The 14961-nt window shown below is 34.5% G+C and overlaps 3 protein-coding genes and 1 long non-coding RNA gene across 7 annotated transcripts in view; 1 reads left to right on the plus strand and 3 right to left on the minus strand.

The window, feature by feature from the left end:
- Nucleotides 1-9711, minus strand: part of LOC136340276 (follistatin-related protein 5-like) — a 47752-nt gene extending 38041 nt beyond the window's left edge. Inside the window, exon 1 of one of the 2 annotated variants that reach the window (XM_066284234.1) lies at nt 9586-9711. The gene's annotated coding sequence lies outside the window, so the exon portion shown is untranslated. Of the gene's footprint in view, nt 1-8602; nt 8786-9585 lie in introns of those variants that run through there. The other variant, XM_066284233.1, reaches the window with a different exon arrangement.
- On the minus strand, nt 9537-11359 carry LOC136340283 (isatin hydrolase-like). Of its 2 annotated transcripts, none has more exons than XM_066284246.1 (5): nt 11186-11359; nt 10313-10434; nt 10005-10205; nt 9777-9950; nt 9537-9717 (listed from the first exon to the last, which is right to left on the minus strand). In XM_066284246.1, the coding sequence occupies exons 1-5, from the start codon at nt 11350-11352 to the stop codon at nt 9623-9625; spliced, it is 759 nt and encodes a 252-aa protein (XP_066140343.1). In that variant the 5' UTR covers nt 11353-11359; the 3' UTR covers nt 9537-9622. The 2 variants fall into 2 exon arrangements, with proteins under 2 accessions (XP_066140343.1, XP_066140342.1); XM_066284245.1 differs by lacking the exon at nt 11186-11359 and adding an exon at nt 10492-11158.
- A 611-nt stretch (nt 11360-11970) lies between these two features.
- On the minus strand, nt 11971-14915 carry LOC136340280 (PI-PLC X domain-containing protein 3-like). Of its 2 annotated transcripts, XM_066284241.1 has the most exons (6): nt 14142-14915; nt 13925-14093; nt 13743-13872; nt 12529-12690; nt 12254-12467; nt 11971-12182 (listed from the first exon to the last, which is right to left on the minus strand). In XM_066284241.1, exons 1-6 carry the CDS (start codon nt 14296-14298, stop codon nt 11971-11973), a joined length of 1044 nt encoding a protein of 347 aa, XP_066140338.1. In that variant the 5' UTR covers nt 14299-14915. The 2 variants fall into 2 exon arrangements, with proteins under 2 accessions (XP_066140338.1, XP_066140339.1); XM_066284242.1 differs by lacking the exon at nt 12529-12690.
- On the plus strand, nt 12863-13752 carry LOC136340288 (uncharacterized). The gene is made up of 2 exons (XR_010732278.1): nt 12863-13260; nt 13310-13752. It is a non-coding gene; the product is annotated as an uncharacterized lncRNA (long non-coding RNA).
- Nucleotides 14916-14961: the final 46 nt, after the last annotated feature.

Genomic DNA, 14961 nt, shown 5'->3' on the forward strand with positions numbered 1-14961 from the left:
TTAAAGTTAGGCACTCAAATAATTAGTTGTTCAGAATTAATAAAGAATCATTAGAGTAGAACGAAAAAGAAAGCTTTAAAAGATTCCTGAGCAATTTCAAGAACCGAAGTTTTGCCACTCCAACGTCTATTTCAGTTTCTGAGATATAGGATCACTTTGGTTTCGAAGTGCCTCTTTAGTACAGATGTCCCTAACTACATTTAAAAGCTTTGGGGCGGTTTCGTTCGCTAATACTTAATTGAACGGTCAATAATAAAGTTACCGCACACGTGCTCTGAGGAAAAACATTGTGACTAACAGATGCGGGAGGACCTTTACCGCACTGGATTGATTCGCGTTATTCGGTCAGCCGCAATCAGCGCCCAGTAATGTATCACTTCTCGCACTTGTAACGTAACTTATAACTAGTTAACCATTCAGCTATTTTATGAAACACTTTGATGATCAATTATGGATCAAATAATTCCCGATTTTTCTGACAGATGACTTCACAACTCAAAATAAATATTTGCGTTTCCAGCTCTAAATACTCCAACTTTCTCCACCATCCCACTAACTTCTCAGTATTAACCGGAATGAAATCTAAACAGCTTAAAGTAAGTTCCACCATATAACCGGAAATGTCGACTTTAATCAAGCCCAGCTTTAACTCTCTTTCTCGAAAGACTGTCGGCTCGCTGATTGGTCATTATTAAACTGCGGTGTTTCAATCTCGAGGGTATTTACCAGTTTGCCGGTAATTCGAGATTTATTAGCCCGCAATTTTTATCCGATTGGTATGACAGACCCTTTCTATTTTTGAACCAATAGATCAAAGTCCTCAGAAGCTGTCGCAAGAGGATACTATCCTTGAAAACTTTGAAGCAAAGTAGAATATTAATTGGTCAGTTTCGGAGCTTTCTTGGAAGTTACATTTTAAGTTACCAACGTATGTTGTTTGACGTTTGAAGGTCTCTGGGAATCGATAAAGCATTAAAAAATAATGATCAAAGGCACCCTAAAATTTCTTATCTATCGATGCTTTTAGCAGCGGTTTTCAGCCATCCTAATTGGCTTCTTGAATAAGTTAATAAATTGACTATTAAATAACTAATCTCATAAGCTCCCGCTGAGAAACTTTCGAGCATTTCAGGGTGGGGAACCTTCAGGAGGAAGTAGGAATGAAAACAGAGTAACAATAGCATACATCTAACAGAGGACGACAAGACACAAGAAGGATGGCAATAATGGCTGGACTTTTCGCTACTGCCACCCATCTGAAGACTACAATTGTGATCTGTAGCTGAATACCGATGAAGTGGGGCCCGTCACGGATTATATTGGATCAATTGGAGCTGATCAGAATTTCACCATTAAAAACTTCGAGGTTAAATCGGGTGACTAATAGGTCTCCACGATGAGATCTAATAAGGCATTGGAGTCAAAAAGGCTGAATCCAGGGCCCTACGCAAATGATTCGACCAATTATTTCGCCAATTATTTTCCTCCATTATTACCGATTTTGGCAGTTAATTCGATTAATGAACTGAGGAGTGTTAGTAATGGGAGGAAATAAGAAGCAACGGAAACAAGCACTTATCGAAACAAAGCTCTTGACGCAATCCCAAATGCTTTGAAACCAACATTCGCTAATTATTTTATTGAAATTTTGCAGTCGATAAGTTCTTTTAAAATTGGTGTCTTCGAGAGTTAGTTCGATTAATAAACGGGGGTGTATTAACGTAAAAAAAGATAATAGAAATGAACTATGACTGAAAAAGTTTATGACGCATTCCCAAGTTCATTCCAAAACAACTTACTTAACGTTAATGGAGTGTTTCAACTCGATTGTTCACAATCCCTCACTAGGAACAATTATGAAAAGATCTACAAAGACTTACTAGCGAGGTAGGAGAAGAAATAAAAATCAACAAAAACACACTCTTGACAGCATTCGACGCATTTCCAAATACGTAGAAACCCATCTACAAGGGGGAGTTTAATGAAGAGTTCTAATCGAAAAGTTCCTCTTTAATTCCTGACTTGGACAGTGAACTTGATTAAAGAACAGAGGCGAAATAGACCGGAATAAAAGTAAATATAAATCAGCAAAAAGAAACTCTGAATGAAACAGTTGTTCAGATATTGCCAAGAGCATTTGAAAGCAATCTACGGCAATGATTTAAATGAGGTTTTTTAATCTGACTTTAATCTATGGCTACAGATTTTGACGGTTAATTTCATTTGATGAACAGATACGCACTAGCGAGGAATGAGAAGAAATGAAAATCAAGAAAATGAGAGTCTGAGAGAAACTGAGAGATTTGCATCTGGGAGACATTCCGGCACAAGCAAAGTGACGAGAGTGGATATTCTAACAGTCATTTTTGTTTTTAGTTCATTAGGGACTCCCAACAGAGGAGCTTATTACAACAGAGGGAGATTCTTTTAGATTCTCTGAGGTTTTCTTCCAATGACGACCAATACCGTCCTACAGAGTAGCGTGGTTTTGCCATTTGAACTTCGCGTCAAGGAACTCGAAGCATACCTCAAAGCACAACCACGTCAGAAAGGAACTTGTCAAGAATGCGAATGCAAACACGGTTATTATAGCTGATCACTGCATCATCGACCAAGCACACACCTCTAACCAAACTATCATCTACAGAATGTCAAAGGAATAGTGCAATCGTGAACGAATCTAAAAAATCTAGCTTTATAACCTGCACTAATAGAAAGAATCTTCCGACCTTGAAGATGCAACTCAACTACGTCATTGTCGTTTTTTTTTTTAATTTTTTTCATTAATAAATCAATTTTTTGGTGAAACCACATATCGATCAAAATCCAAATCAAAAAAAGATATATGCGATTTTGATTCCTGTCCGTGATAACTAGTTGTCTAGAAAAAAATCAAAACAAAACGAAATTTATGAAGGACGCATCTGCTCAATAATGCCGATTTTAATTCGAAATTCATGTCAGTCGAAACTCGAGAATTAATTGGCTCTACTCAATTGGTCATTCTGAAATGACAGTTGTATGGGTGAAGTAGGAAACTGTGCGAGAACTGAAATTAATTTGCTGATATACTGACGCTGACATTTTAAACAATAGAATCCGATCATTTTTTATTTACAACTACCACAATAGATTATGGAACGATGTCATGCAAGAAATTCGCTATGATTCATGTACCTGCCAGTTTACAATCTATTGTGTTGATGTAATTAATAACGAACCATTAGGGCTTCGATGGTAATTTTAGAATCCAGGAAAGGTCGTTTTTTTTTATGAGGGCTGATGTCTGTTTTCCAGTTTGCGAAGCAAAAACCGGGAGACAGGAATCGTAAATAATTTAGGATGCTTTAAAAAACGCTAAGCTGTCGCTTAAGTTTGACATGAAAAATGTTCGGGGGAGGATAGGGACTACCCCGGGATAAGTTATTAATTCATACGACGCTTTCAAAAAAGGAACCCGGCTAAATAACACACAACTTTTACCAATAACATTTTTGTAATTTCCGAATTTTACAGAGCAAAGCAAACGTCACAAACAAAAACTTCCACCTCGGGCACGCTTCTTTGTCTCTGACCCGTTTTCTCAGAGCTTTTCAACAAATTTGCTTACTTATTCAATATAACTTTACCCGGAAATTAAATAAAACAGATGTTGATATTTCCATAACGCTCAAATAATAATTTTCCGGCTGTTATATATGTGATGCCTGTCGAGCCCGACTGACAATTCAAGATAACGGGTTGCTATCTGGTGCCAAAACTCCACGCTAATGCCAAAAACTTGACAGTCATTAGCTGTGCATCGTCATGCAACATTCCAAAATGTCATGTAATATTTTTTACTGTCTGATCTTCACAGTTGAAGTGAGAATTGGGAATATTAAGGTAAAAATACTACGTGTGATAATGCTGCTGTATGAAAATCAATTAAATAAATTGAAAATCTCCATTCTGGTAGATAACAATTATTTGTAAGGTCTAGATACTGCAAACTCCAAGCTTCAACCAACATTCGGTTAAACTAGTCAGCTGGTAGGTTATGGGTTGAAGAACGCCAGCCGCACATGACACATGACAGAGAACTACCGTTATACCGGGTGATCACTAAAAAACCTGACAGTAGGCAGTGACCTGCAAGGGAAGGGCGTTGATTAAGTAATTTACCATTAAACATCTGAGAAATGGATAGCAGCCATTTCAGCACCCACTTAAGGTTTTTCATTTCCCTCTTTTCACGACAAAATATTTCCACACACTTCACTATAAATTGAAAAAAATTCTGAAGATGTAACTCGAAGAAATACTAAATAAATACGAAAAATTATGTTTTATTTTTGCGGTTGCTGTAGCTACAATTAACTGTGAACATATCGAGAAATAGATATAGGTACGAGTTCAACTTACATCACGAGTTGTCACGAGAGTTTTATGAAGCTAAAAAATTAACTTCGAACCAAAGTAAACTCGACTGTGACGGTCGCAAAAATCAAAGCTCACTGAAACTGAGAGAGAAACATAGGGGTGAGAACACTCCAAGTTACGATGCAACCCCCGTATTTTAATTACTCCTGTCTGGATTTCGTAAATTGAGGTTTCCGTACTGTACACGCTTAATGTAATAAATCAACGACGTGAAGGGTATGCGGACATTGTTTCGCCGAACGTGAAAATAGGATTAAGCGCTGTGGAAAATTTAAATTGCGGGACTATTTTTAAGGGCCTAGAGGAGAATACGACGAAAATTAATTATACCGATTTGTACGATTAATTAAAATGTGTTTCGCGTGCGTGGAAACGCGTATTAATTCGTTCTCACTGCCACGTCTCATAAAAGAGCAATAATATTTTAAGTATCAATCGTTGGTTTTTATACACCCTGGTTAATCATAGAAACGAAACAAATGCTCCTGCAATGTGCATTGATTGAAGAATTTTCCTCCTTAACACGGTATTACTAATAATCAATTTTAGAACAACTTGCGGCGTGATATAAAAAAATATTTAAAAAAATATGATAGTTATGCTCAATATTCATTCTGAAGAAAAAACAAGGGGCCTAATGAACTCCCAAAAATGCACTTAACCACGAAAACTGTTAAAAGAAAAGAACATTCTTAGTGCTTTTTAGACGTACGAGTTTCGTCGAAGGTAAAATTATTCGATTAAACGACCGGCGTTCGATTAAAAATTGGCTTTTCATCGTATTTATCAAGTCGAAAAATCGATTTTTTAAGAAAATATAAATCAACAATCTTCTTTCCTGTAACTTTTAAACTGATTTCTCCAATAAAACCTCGTAAAAAATACTTAAACGCTGTTGGAAAGCAGCGAAACAATCAAAGGTAAAATTAGTGGAAGGAGCATCTGATAGATTGCGCCAGAGGACTGGGGTTTTTCCCCTGCCGTTCAAGCCAAGCCAATGTTATCTTCATTCGCCATTGAATCAAGAAATTGTAACTTTTAAGGAGTTATCAATGATTCTTAGTTTATTCAAGTGAGATGATAATGCATACCCAAAGGATCGTTCTAATGCAACTCAAACTGAATACTCAAGACGTTAGATTATAGTTTCAGTATTTTATCAATTAACAAGAGTATCAAAGTGTAAACATTTTTGCTTAAATATAATATTAGAAAACACGCATTTTATCTTCGCACATAGATTATCTGTTGTACTTTAATTAATTTCCGATTCAAGATTCTTTTGTTTCAAATAGCTTTATTAAGCTCAAAAAAGGTCAATTTAAGAGGTAACAAAACAATGAGTGTGGGTACCTACCATGGTCCCAAAAAAGTAATCTTATATGTATACATAGGCAGGTAATTACTAATACGGTGAAAGGTTAAAAATTTCTAATCGTCGAAACAAATCATTTAGAAAAAAAAACAGAATTCTGAGTAATAATTGTGCTGGCTATTTACAAAAAATCGTAAAAAAAGAAGTTATCAGTTCTAATGAATCAATTTCGATATCGTCGAATTGCCTATCATTACCAACTCAGAATGAGGTTCGAAAAAATATCGTTACATTTATGGAGATTTCTAGAGAATGAGCTTTTGCACTATTATCTTATTTACCCAACGAATGCAGAAAGTGATACTTGCAGTGTGTCTTTTTTATTTAAGGTAAAGTGCTACGTTTAGCACGTACCACATACGTACATGCATGCTCTAAAGACAGCACACGCTCCTTGGAGAAACACTTTTATGGTTGAATTTAAACTGTAATTAATTACGATTTTTCAACTTTAACTAAAATATTTCATTAAAATATATGACATAGCGCTGCAGCACATTGAAAAGTAAATAGATTTCAAAGGCTTTCGGGAGTTGAGCAACTCACGAAAACACTTTAAATGTTTTTAAAGTTAGTTATTCCAACACCATTTGCTAATTATAAATATAAAATAGTGCTCAAGTGTACTAGAGCCACAAATAAAAAATTTAAGGCTACTGCTTATGTAGCAATAAATTTACATAATGATAGGGAAAAATTTTCGATTGATATGCACTATAACCCTTAATCAACATTTCAATCACAGACAAGGCAGATTCGTCTAAAGCGAGAAAAATTACCATTCTTTTACAATACATGACGAGTCAGAAATCCCAGAAAATTATATGAAAAGTTGATCAAAAGTTATCGAGCATTTCGGTAACTATTTCAAGCTCAAAAAAAATGAAACAATAAACACGCATTTGTTCCGGACAAGAAAGCAAAAAGAGGGGGTGTGTGTAGACGTGTTTGTTACAGAATTTCGTAAACTAAGCCAAAATTGTAATTTTGGAGACTTGAAACACGGACTCATTAGAAACCGCATTGTTTGTGAAATAACAGATTCCAAAGTTAGGAATGTGCTCTTGAGGGAAACAAAGTTTACGCCGGACAGGTGCATAAATATTTACAAAATATAGAATTAGTCGGTGTAAGGTCAATGCAGCTAACAATGCCACAGATAACAAAGTGGAAGCAATCCAGAATAGAGAATCCCAATTAAACAACATTAACTATTAACAGTAATCGAAAACCATTGTTTACATTCAGGTGATCGATGAGAAAAGATTAATCATTACTAAACTTTGATTTAAGAATAAGATTGTTGTGGGGTCTGACGATTTAACTTCTTTGTTAACGACGACACTTAGCCACTTCCAAGTACTGGATGACTAGGACGAAACCATCGGCGATCTCTTATAAGTATTAAAGCCACAACTTGTCAAAAAATTACATTATTATGAATATTTTGATAAATATGCAGTGGTGAAGACTCTTTATCGGTCTCCTTTGAAATGCGCGGTAATTTTGCGGTTCAATTTCTAGGATGAAGCTTGCTCTATACAATCCAAAAATGGCACAAAGAGAATCCAGATTTTGTTCATTTAGTTCTTTCTCGATTTTAAAACAAAAATTCCTGTTCTACTCTTTTTTATGTACTATATAAAAAAAAGTTTTCCTTCCGCTTTTCTGTTGATTTCCGCTATATTAATGCTAACCTAGATTTAATTACAGAATGGCAAAACCTTCACCAGCAAATTAAACCCCTACGTGCCCCCGAATACAGAAGTGGTACACTCGTTATGTGTGCTGCATCTAAATAATTGATGGGCCTTCTTCAGTTGTAAAAACTGGGTTATTGGAAGGCAGCCAGTACAATTCATTCACATATCGATTTCGGCCCTCATTTATTCCCCTTAGGGATAATTTAAATAAAAAATTAGCCCTTTTCCCGGTTCTAACAAAGATGAAAAATTTATTTTTAATACAATGGCAAACAGCCATGCCACAATATAGATTCCCTTTGTTGTCCCACTATTTAATTCAACGTGGCTTTGTCAATAGTATTGTGGTATTGTTAAAGCTCACGTGAATTAAGGACATTATTTCAAGAGAAATTCGAACATCAACCATTTCTATTTAATGCAACTTTACACACACATTTGAAGCAAATGAAGCGCGCCCTTCAATTCTATAGGAGAATGTGGGTTATTGGAAAAGGGCCGGTATACAATAGTTCGAATATTGATTTACTGCACTCTGGACTGGTTTTAAATAAAAGCAATGCCACCTCAAGGGCTCCCTTTTTCCCTCGACTAATTTACATAAAAGTGGAGTTTACAGGGATTTATTTGCTGGCAGTACAAAGGCAACAGTGTCGTAATTTGTTTGGGGAAGTAGTTTTGCAGGGAGTCTAATTGCTTTGATTTGTCTGGGTTGGGAAGGAGTTAATTTCGGGGATGAAGGGAGTATAAATTTTATGTGCTGAGAAATCAGATATTTTTCCTGTGTCCGTTAAGTTTTCAAATGTTCAGTTTTATTAGTTGCGCTGTAATATGGGAAAAACTATTCGTAGATCTACAATTCAATCATTAGGTTTTAATTACATTTGTGGTCATCAACTCATTTCTAGTTTGCCACAATTGAAGTTATTCTAAAATAAGGAAATGAATATTCTCGACAACTAAACCCTAAATCACACTAAAATGATTACTAGATCTATGCAAAAAAAATTAATCAATTATAGTACTCAAACATGATCAAATATGATTAATCCTGATCTCAAAATACTTCATTCACATATATCCAAGAGGTCCCTCGACCTACCTTTAACTCCAAGCCGCCTGTCAATGACACCTGACAACGGAAAAACTGCCAAAGTCTGTTGAAAAGGCTTTCACAAAAATCGCGAAATACGAACGAGAACAGAAACTGCTTGTGGAAAATCCATGAAAACCGACTGGAAAGTCAGACGGAGTATGTTTCGACGTCGTTTCGAAGCAACGTGACTCCATCTCCCACCCCCGCACGTCAGCAGGAGGGTGAAATTCCACGTTGCCAAATTCAAGAATGCGTCAACATTTTGCAAAAAAATTTTGTTAAATTTTGGGAGAAAATCCAAATTACAACAGGAAAGGTTTTTTGTTAAATTTAGTTTTTCGAAGAAATTGCGCTTCATTTTTTTAACTCCAAATCAAATCATCGTCTATGTAATACGTAAGTAATATTATGCTAAAGCGACGAATACGATGTATGGTGGTAAACCAAAAATTGATCTATCTACCCCGTCAATGTGAGAGACTTAATTTTAATATCGGAAATTCGAGAAAGGATGTACGGCAACGTAGCAAAATTAGGGGTAAACATAGGGGAAAAGTAAATCGATTATTTGACTACGCCATCAGTCGTCAGAACTACTAAATATGACTTTTGTTTGATAAAAATTACTGGTTACTGTATTCTCGTATTAAAAGTAGTAATTGACACGAACAGATGACACAGTGGTAGTCCTAGTAAATATATTCTCTAATTTGGATCCTAGCCTGGACTTTTATTTAAGAATCGATTTGCAACACTTTTTTACAAAAACATATGAGACAAACATTCCCTTTCTAAAAAGTTCTTTCTTTGAAATATAGTTTTGAATTTTTAAATCAAGGGTAAAATACAGAAGTTTCCCAATTTTAAACAACTGGCGTTATGAAGGATTTTTTTCTGCAAAAGACCTTTCTAAGCAGAATCAATGAATTGAAAGAAATCATCAGAACCATTTTCATGTTTGAAGCTTATAAGAAATCAAAATCACATACATATGTATATTAGAAACCATTATCATTAACACTGCCATCACTTTGTATCAGGTAAAACTGCAAAAAGTCTCAACGGAGCGCCAGTGCCATCTTGAATTTTCATTGGGGCTACTATGAGGGTAAAACCTTTTTCTGGAAATAAAAAGAAATATGTTTTTACTCAATATTATTAGAAGAACCATTTCTAAGACCTGGCAAATCTTCCAAAAGTTTCACATTTTCCAAGATGTACAAGGAATTTCTGGCCAATAATTGATGCACGTAAAAGTCGGTAGTATTGCCGGGATCTACACTGGGAGTATCTAAACCGACACCATAGAATTTCCCACTATCTACTATCCACTTGGCAGCTTCATTTGAAAATCCTTAATATACTCCATGAAAAAAATCGTTTTGATAATTATTATTTATGTTTTTACCAGGAAAATTCAAAGTTTCTTCCTCCAAATCAAGATACAGACTTCGATTAGTCCAATACTTAGACCTTCCAAACTTGACTAGCAACACAGTACCATTTTCAAAGGGTCCATTTGTAGCCTCCCAATTCTCCAAATGTTTAACCCTTAATCGGGAATTCCGCCCTAATTGCTGGGATTCGATAGTAAGATCTATTAACGCACCTAAATAAAAAAAAATTAAAAATATTACCCTTTTGGTGATATATCAAATGATTACCGCTAATCATTTTATAAAGACATTTTCCGGCAACAGTGGATTTAGAACTCACCCTTGGTATAGAGCTTGGACACGTCAACTTCAGACACCTTTAAACCCTGCTGAAAAAAATGGTAGGGAGCATCGAAGTGAGTCCCTCCATGCTCTGCAGCACAGAATTCGTTTGCTGAATACCTTTAATTTTAATATAATTACCTAAGAAATTTTGTAAAACACCAGTAAAGGATTTACCAATAACCTCTTTCAATGATTGAGCCAAATTTTTTAGAAAATTCAAACTTTTTTAAGTCCGAAACATATACTGTGTTTTTATCAAAATCCCACCCCAAATCTACGATTTTAGAGATAACAAAGTCGTGAAGACAAGCTATAATAATAAAAAGAATGTGAAAAAATGTTGGCATTTTGTTGGGTAAAAATAACCACTGTTGTTATGATTGATATAGGCAGAAAAGATAATTGTGTAAAAGTTAGCTAGAGATTTTTGAAATATTCAATAATAATGAATAAATAGTGATAATGAAATGATTAGTGTAGTAATGTAACAGAGCCGTATTCAAACATTCGTGATATATGTATAATGAGATATTTGATTACATTACCTACACACACTATGTATATTGATATTCGATTTTAAAAAAGCATTATTAACACAATGGGAATATTATAACTGGATTTTTTTGAATTGAATGCAAAATAAAATATTTGAAATTGAAAGTTAAATGAACAAATGGGAAAAGGAACAAAAAGAAAAAATATTTTTCTGGTAACTTACTCTTCACCATTAAATCAAGAAAGGAAAAAAATCAATGCATTTGCTATTCTTAATATTTAGGTTTCTTTATTTATTATAGTATATGCACTTATAAGAATTTCAATTGAAGATGATCAACCAAAGTATTACGAACAATTTTCATACACTTACGCGTATTCATCTCCGACCACATAGTTCCGTTTAGTTAATTCGAACGGACGTGATTTTATCCAATAAATTGTATCATTGCTAAAATTCCACGTTAAATCAAATACAACATCAGCAAAAATGTCCGAAAACCACATTAGAGCACTGAGCAAAACTACCTTTAAATGCATATTTTTAAAATAAATTTCCAGCTTGATTTAGTCTTTAAAATGTGTGTGCCGTATGTATAAAGAAATAATGATTGTTGATAAAAAAATACTATTGCTCTTTGGAGTTATACATGTCAAGCTAGGACCGTACTTAATTAAAATTTAACAAGATTTTTATGTCACCTCACATTAAAATAAATTTCATTTTCAGTATGCGAAAATAAATAGCAGTCACTTTCTAAATCATTTCGTGCGATGTAAGAAGACAAATAGACTCCAATATTCCGGGTCGGCACTGACGCAGAGTGAATACGCCAATTTTCCGCTAAAATTAACCATTTAAGGTGTCGAATTTTCCAATTTGTCAGAGGTGCCTGGAAAATTACTGAATTTTTCACTTACAAATAAGGTGCCCTTGTTTTTGATTGATTTCAAATCACCAATTTCAAGAAAGAATTCATGATTATTCAGCCAGAAATAAGCACTTGCAGGGAGTGTTCTGCAGTCCTATGTGTTGAATATTCTTTGATGAAACGTGCATTCTTGTTTTATTATCCAGAAATCAAGAGTGCTCCACAGGGATTCCAAAGGGTTCAACAAATTGCCTTTGAAACATCGTTTAATTTATCTAAGGGAATGTTACGCCATTGTTGTTCTGCTCTGAAGCCTCCTGGGAAGGTCACTTAGTAATTTTAAATTCAAGTTAATCACAGCCTTAGTGAATAAATTGTCTGCTAAATCCACGAAATCTCCGATGATAATATTCACCCCTTTACGTCCTGGAATTTGCTTGGAGATCCATCCAGTCCTTTGGTCTTCAAAATCTATGGCCAGTTTCTGTTTTAGACTTGCTAAAATTACATTGTATATGTTCATATATATGGGGGATATAGTTAAGAATGAGTAAAATCATTTGGCTTACTAAATATATTTCCAATAATGTCACTCAAACTGGGAGTTAAAATGCATTGAGTAATCAAGCTCGCTTGGTCAGTTCTATTGGCAATTGCCTCATCAAGATAATTAAATAGAGTATTTGGATCCATAGTATCGGCCCATGGTGTGGGAAAACTGGCCGATGGCCATAAGAGAGGTTGTCCAAAGCGGGCTGCATCAGAGCGATAGATAACTATAAGCTAAAAAGGGGCAATTTTAGACTTTAATAACAAAATGTCGGCAATTTCAAATTAAAAATACCTGGTATCTAAATTGTGAGGTCATATAGTCTAAAGATAAATGATCCATGTGATTTGAGTAGGGTAGAAGTTTTGTTCCGAATGTGTGTATTATCATGTGCATCAATTTATTGTGCGATGCTTGAGTAAAATCATAAAAATGCTGACAATCTAATATTACGACCTAAAACATGTCAATTATTCACTCTAATCACTCAATAATAACAGTTTTAAATAAATAACTAAACAATTAAACTCTTTACTGCACAATTATGCTATGTGTCTGAATATAAGGCGGAAGTGCCGACTAGTTATATCGGATTTTAATATCCGCCTAAACCTATCGTGCTAAAGCGGAGCTGTAGAATTATGTCTTAGTTCACTTGTATCTGACTCTCGCAACAAGAAACGCATTTATTTCATTACAATTATAATTTTTCATAAAATATAATATACGTAAATATACTCCTTAAATATAGTTTTTCATCTCTGAAACATTCCTAATGCACTTCAAAATAATAATCTCGATGACGTCACTTGTCTGCTAAAATAATCAATAACCTTTCGATTCGCATTCACAGGTTACCTTTGACAAATAACAGCTTGAATGACGCGTAAATAAAACCACACTTTTCGATGTATTTTTGTGATAAACAAAGAAATATTAAATTTTACCAAAAAATAATTTAAAAACGAAAAATTTCGAAGTTACATATTCAAATGTATAAAAACACTAGATAAATCAAACATGGAAGTATGTAATAACTTCTCCAATTTTCTACAATCAACATCCTATTTCTTAGTTTTCAGGTACCTGCCCAGAATGTGGAAAAGTTTTACAACTACAGCAAATAAACTTAAATACGGCGATAGTTATGTGTTTAGACTTGAAGTGTCCCTACCCTGTAAATGGAGAATGCCTTACAATAAATCGAACCATTCAACAAATGAACCAACCGATTGATTTACAAACATTACTTCAAAGACACACAGCTCAGCAAAATTCAGACAACGCTCACAAAACTCAAACTGAAGAACAAATATGTGATATTTTAAATTTGGATGATTTGTTAAACTTACACTTAAAAAATCATATGGAACAGAGGACAGAGAATGGAGATTTAAATTTACTTGCAAATCCTCAAGAAAACCAACCAACAGAGGACATGGCTGAATTTGATTCATTTTTAGATGATTTATTGTATAACATTTAAAACCTGAAATAAACTTGCATACCTCTCCTGAATGTGTCTCTAAAAATGTCCCTATTTCCTTTAAAACAGGTTCAACTTTACAAGAATATAAACCATGACAAAAATGTAAATCACTGGAACCCCTTTTTGTACTAGTTCTCAGATCAAAATATCTGCAAAGCATTACTTAAATAGCATACCAGGCAACTTTACTATCGCATATACCTAATTCCTGCCATAAGCTGATTAGTAACCCTTAAATTTTGTGTTTTGGTCCAGTTGGCCATAACTACTTTCACACATATAATCCAGCGTAGGTCTCTGAGAATTTTTTCTGAATCAGGGGAAATTTCACTTGCACTTGATATGTCGGAGGTAAAGCTATCATGGGAGCCTAAAAGCCTTATTCAATCTATCAGTTCAATAAGTGCTTAAAGCTCACCTGGAATGGCTAAATAGATGATGGGCAAAGATCTCAAACTAAGTGGAAGCTTGGCCATCCAATTCTCCAAATCTCGAGTCAAATCAGTATTCTCCCCAATTAATCTTTCGACTTTAGTGACATATTCACTATCAGGACTTAAAGCCTGGGAAAACATTTTGTTGTATACAAACTCTTGTCAAAATAAGTAAGAAGTTGACTATAAGTGCAGCTCACGTTGGGCTGGCATTGCAGAGAGTGTGTAATTCAATTTAATCCATACTGTAAACAATAGAGTAGGAGTGACAAGATGATTATCTCCTTCATGAAGCATTAAATTGATTTTGGTGTAACATAAGCTGCAAGTGGCCTTGTCCTAGAGCGAGGAGCACTTACACCTGCGCTAAACTAAGAATGGAAATGGGGCATGGACAGGGAAATGGAATTGGTTGAGTCATAGAAGATTTTTTACTATTATAGTTGGATAAAACCAAAAGTTTTTTTGGTTAACTAAGATAGGGAGATGTAAATGAATTTGAAGTTAGAAATCAAAAAGTTCAAACAAAATAGGAAAATTATATTTGAATTTGTTGAAATTTTAGACTCTAAGGTTAAATAATGATTTAAAATGCTGTGCTGGCGTTGATGAATAAAATGGTATCGGCGTCTTTCACAATGACGGTAATTTAGTAAGAGATAGCTATAATCTGGGAAAGGGCCAATTTTTAAATAAGGAGTGTCATAAGGACAACCGACAAAGATTGGTTGCCTACATTTAGGTTATATATCGATACAGAAAGTGAAAATATATCTTTTAAATTACATCACTGTAATATAATTA

This window comes from Euwallacea fornicatus, chromosome 7, assembly GCF_040115645.1.
Source record: "Euwallacea fornicatus isolate EFF26 chromosome 7, ASM4011564v1, whole genome shotgun sequence".
NCBI lineage: Eukaryota > Metazoa > Arthropoda > Insecta > Coleoptera > Curculionidae > Euwallacea > Euwallacea fornicatus.

What these genes read in the sequence shown, in the direction of transcription:
- LOC136340283 (XM_066284245.1), bottom strand. Translation starts at nt 10,664, where the DNA reads ATGCCAACATTTTTTCACATTCTTTTTATTATTATAGCTTGTCTTCAC. An exon ending in GTCCAAGCTCTATACCAAGG is followed by an intron (nt 10,206 to 10,312) that starts GTGAGTTCTAAA and finishes TTTTTTATTTAG; the next exon opens with GTGCGTTAATAGATCTTACT. An exon ending in ACTTTTGGAAGATTTGCCAG is followed by an intron (nt 9,718 to 9,776) that starts GTCTTAGAAATG and finishes TTTTATTTCCAG; the next exon opens with AAAAAGGTTTTACCCTCATA.
- LOC136340280 (XM_066284241.1), bottom strand. Translation starts at nt 14,298, where the DNA reads ATGTTTTCCCAGGCTTTAAGTCCTGATAGTGAATATGTCACTAAAGTC. An exon ending in TAGAGACACATTCAGGAGAG is followed by an intron (nt 12,691 to 13,742) that starts GTATGCAAGTTT and finishes GACATGTTTTAG; the next exon opens with GTCGTAATATTAGATTGTCA. An exon ending in CATTATTGGAAATATATTTA is followed by an intron (nt 12,183 to 12,253) that starts GTAAGCCAAATG and finishes ATGTAATTTTAG; the next exon opens with CAAGTCTAAAACAGAAACTG.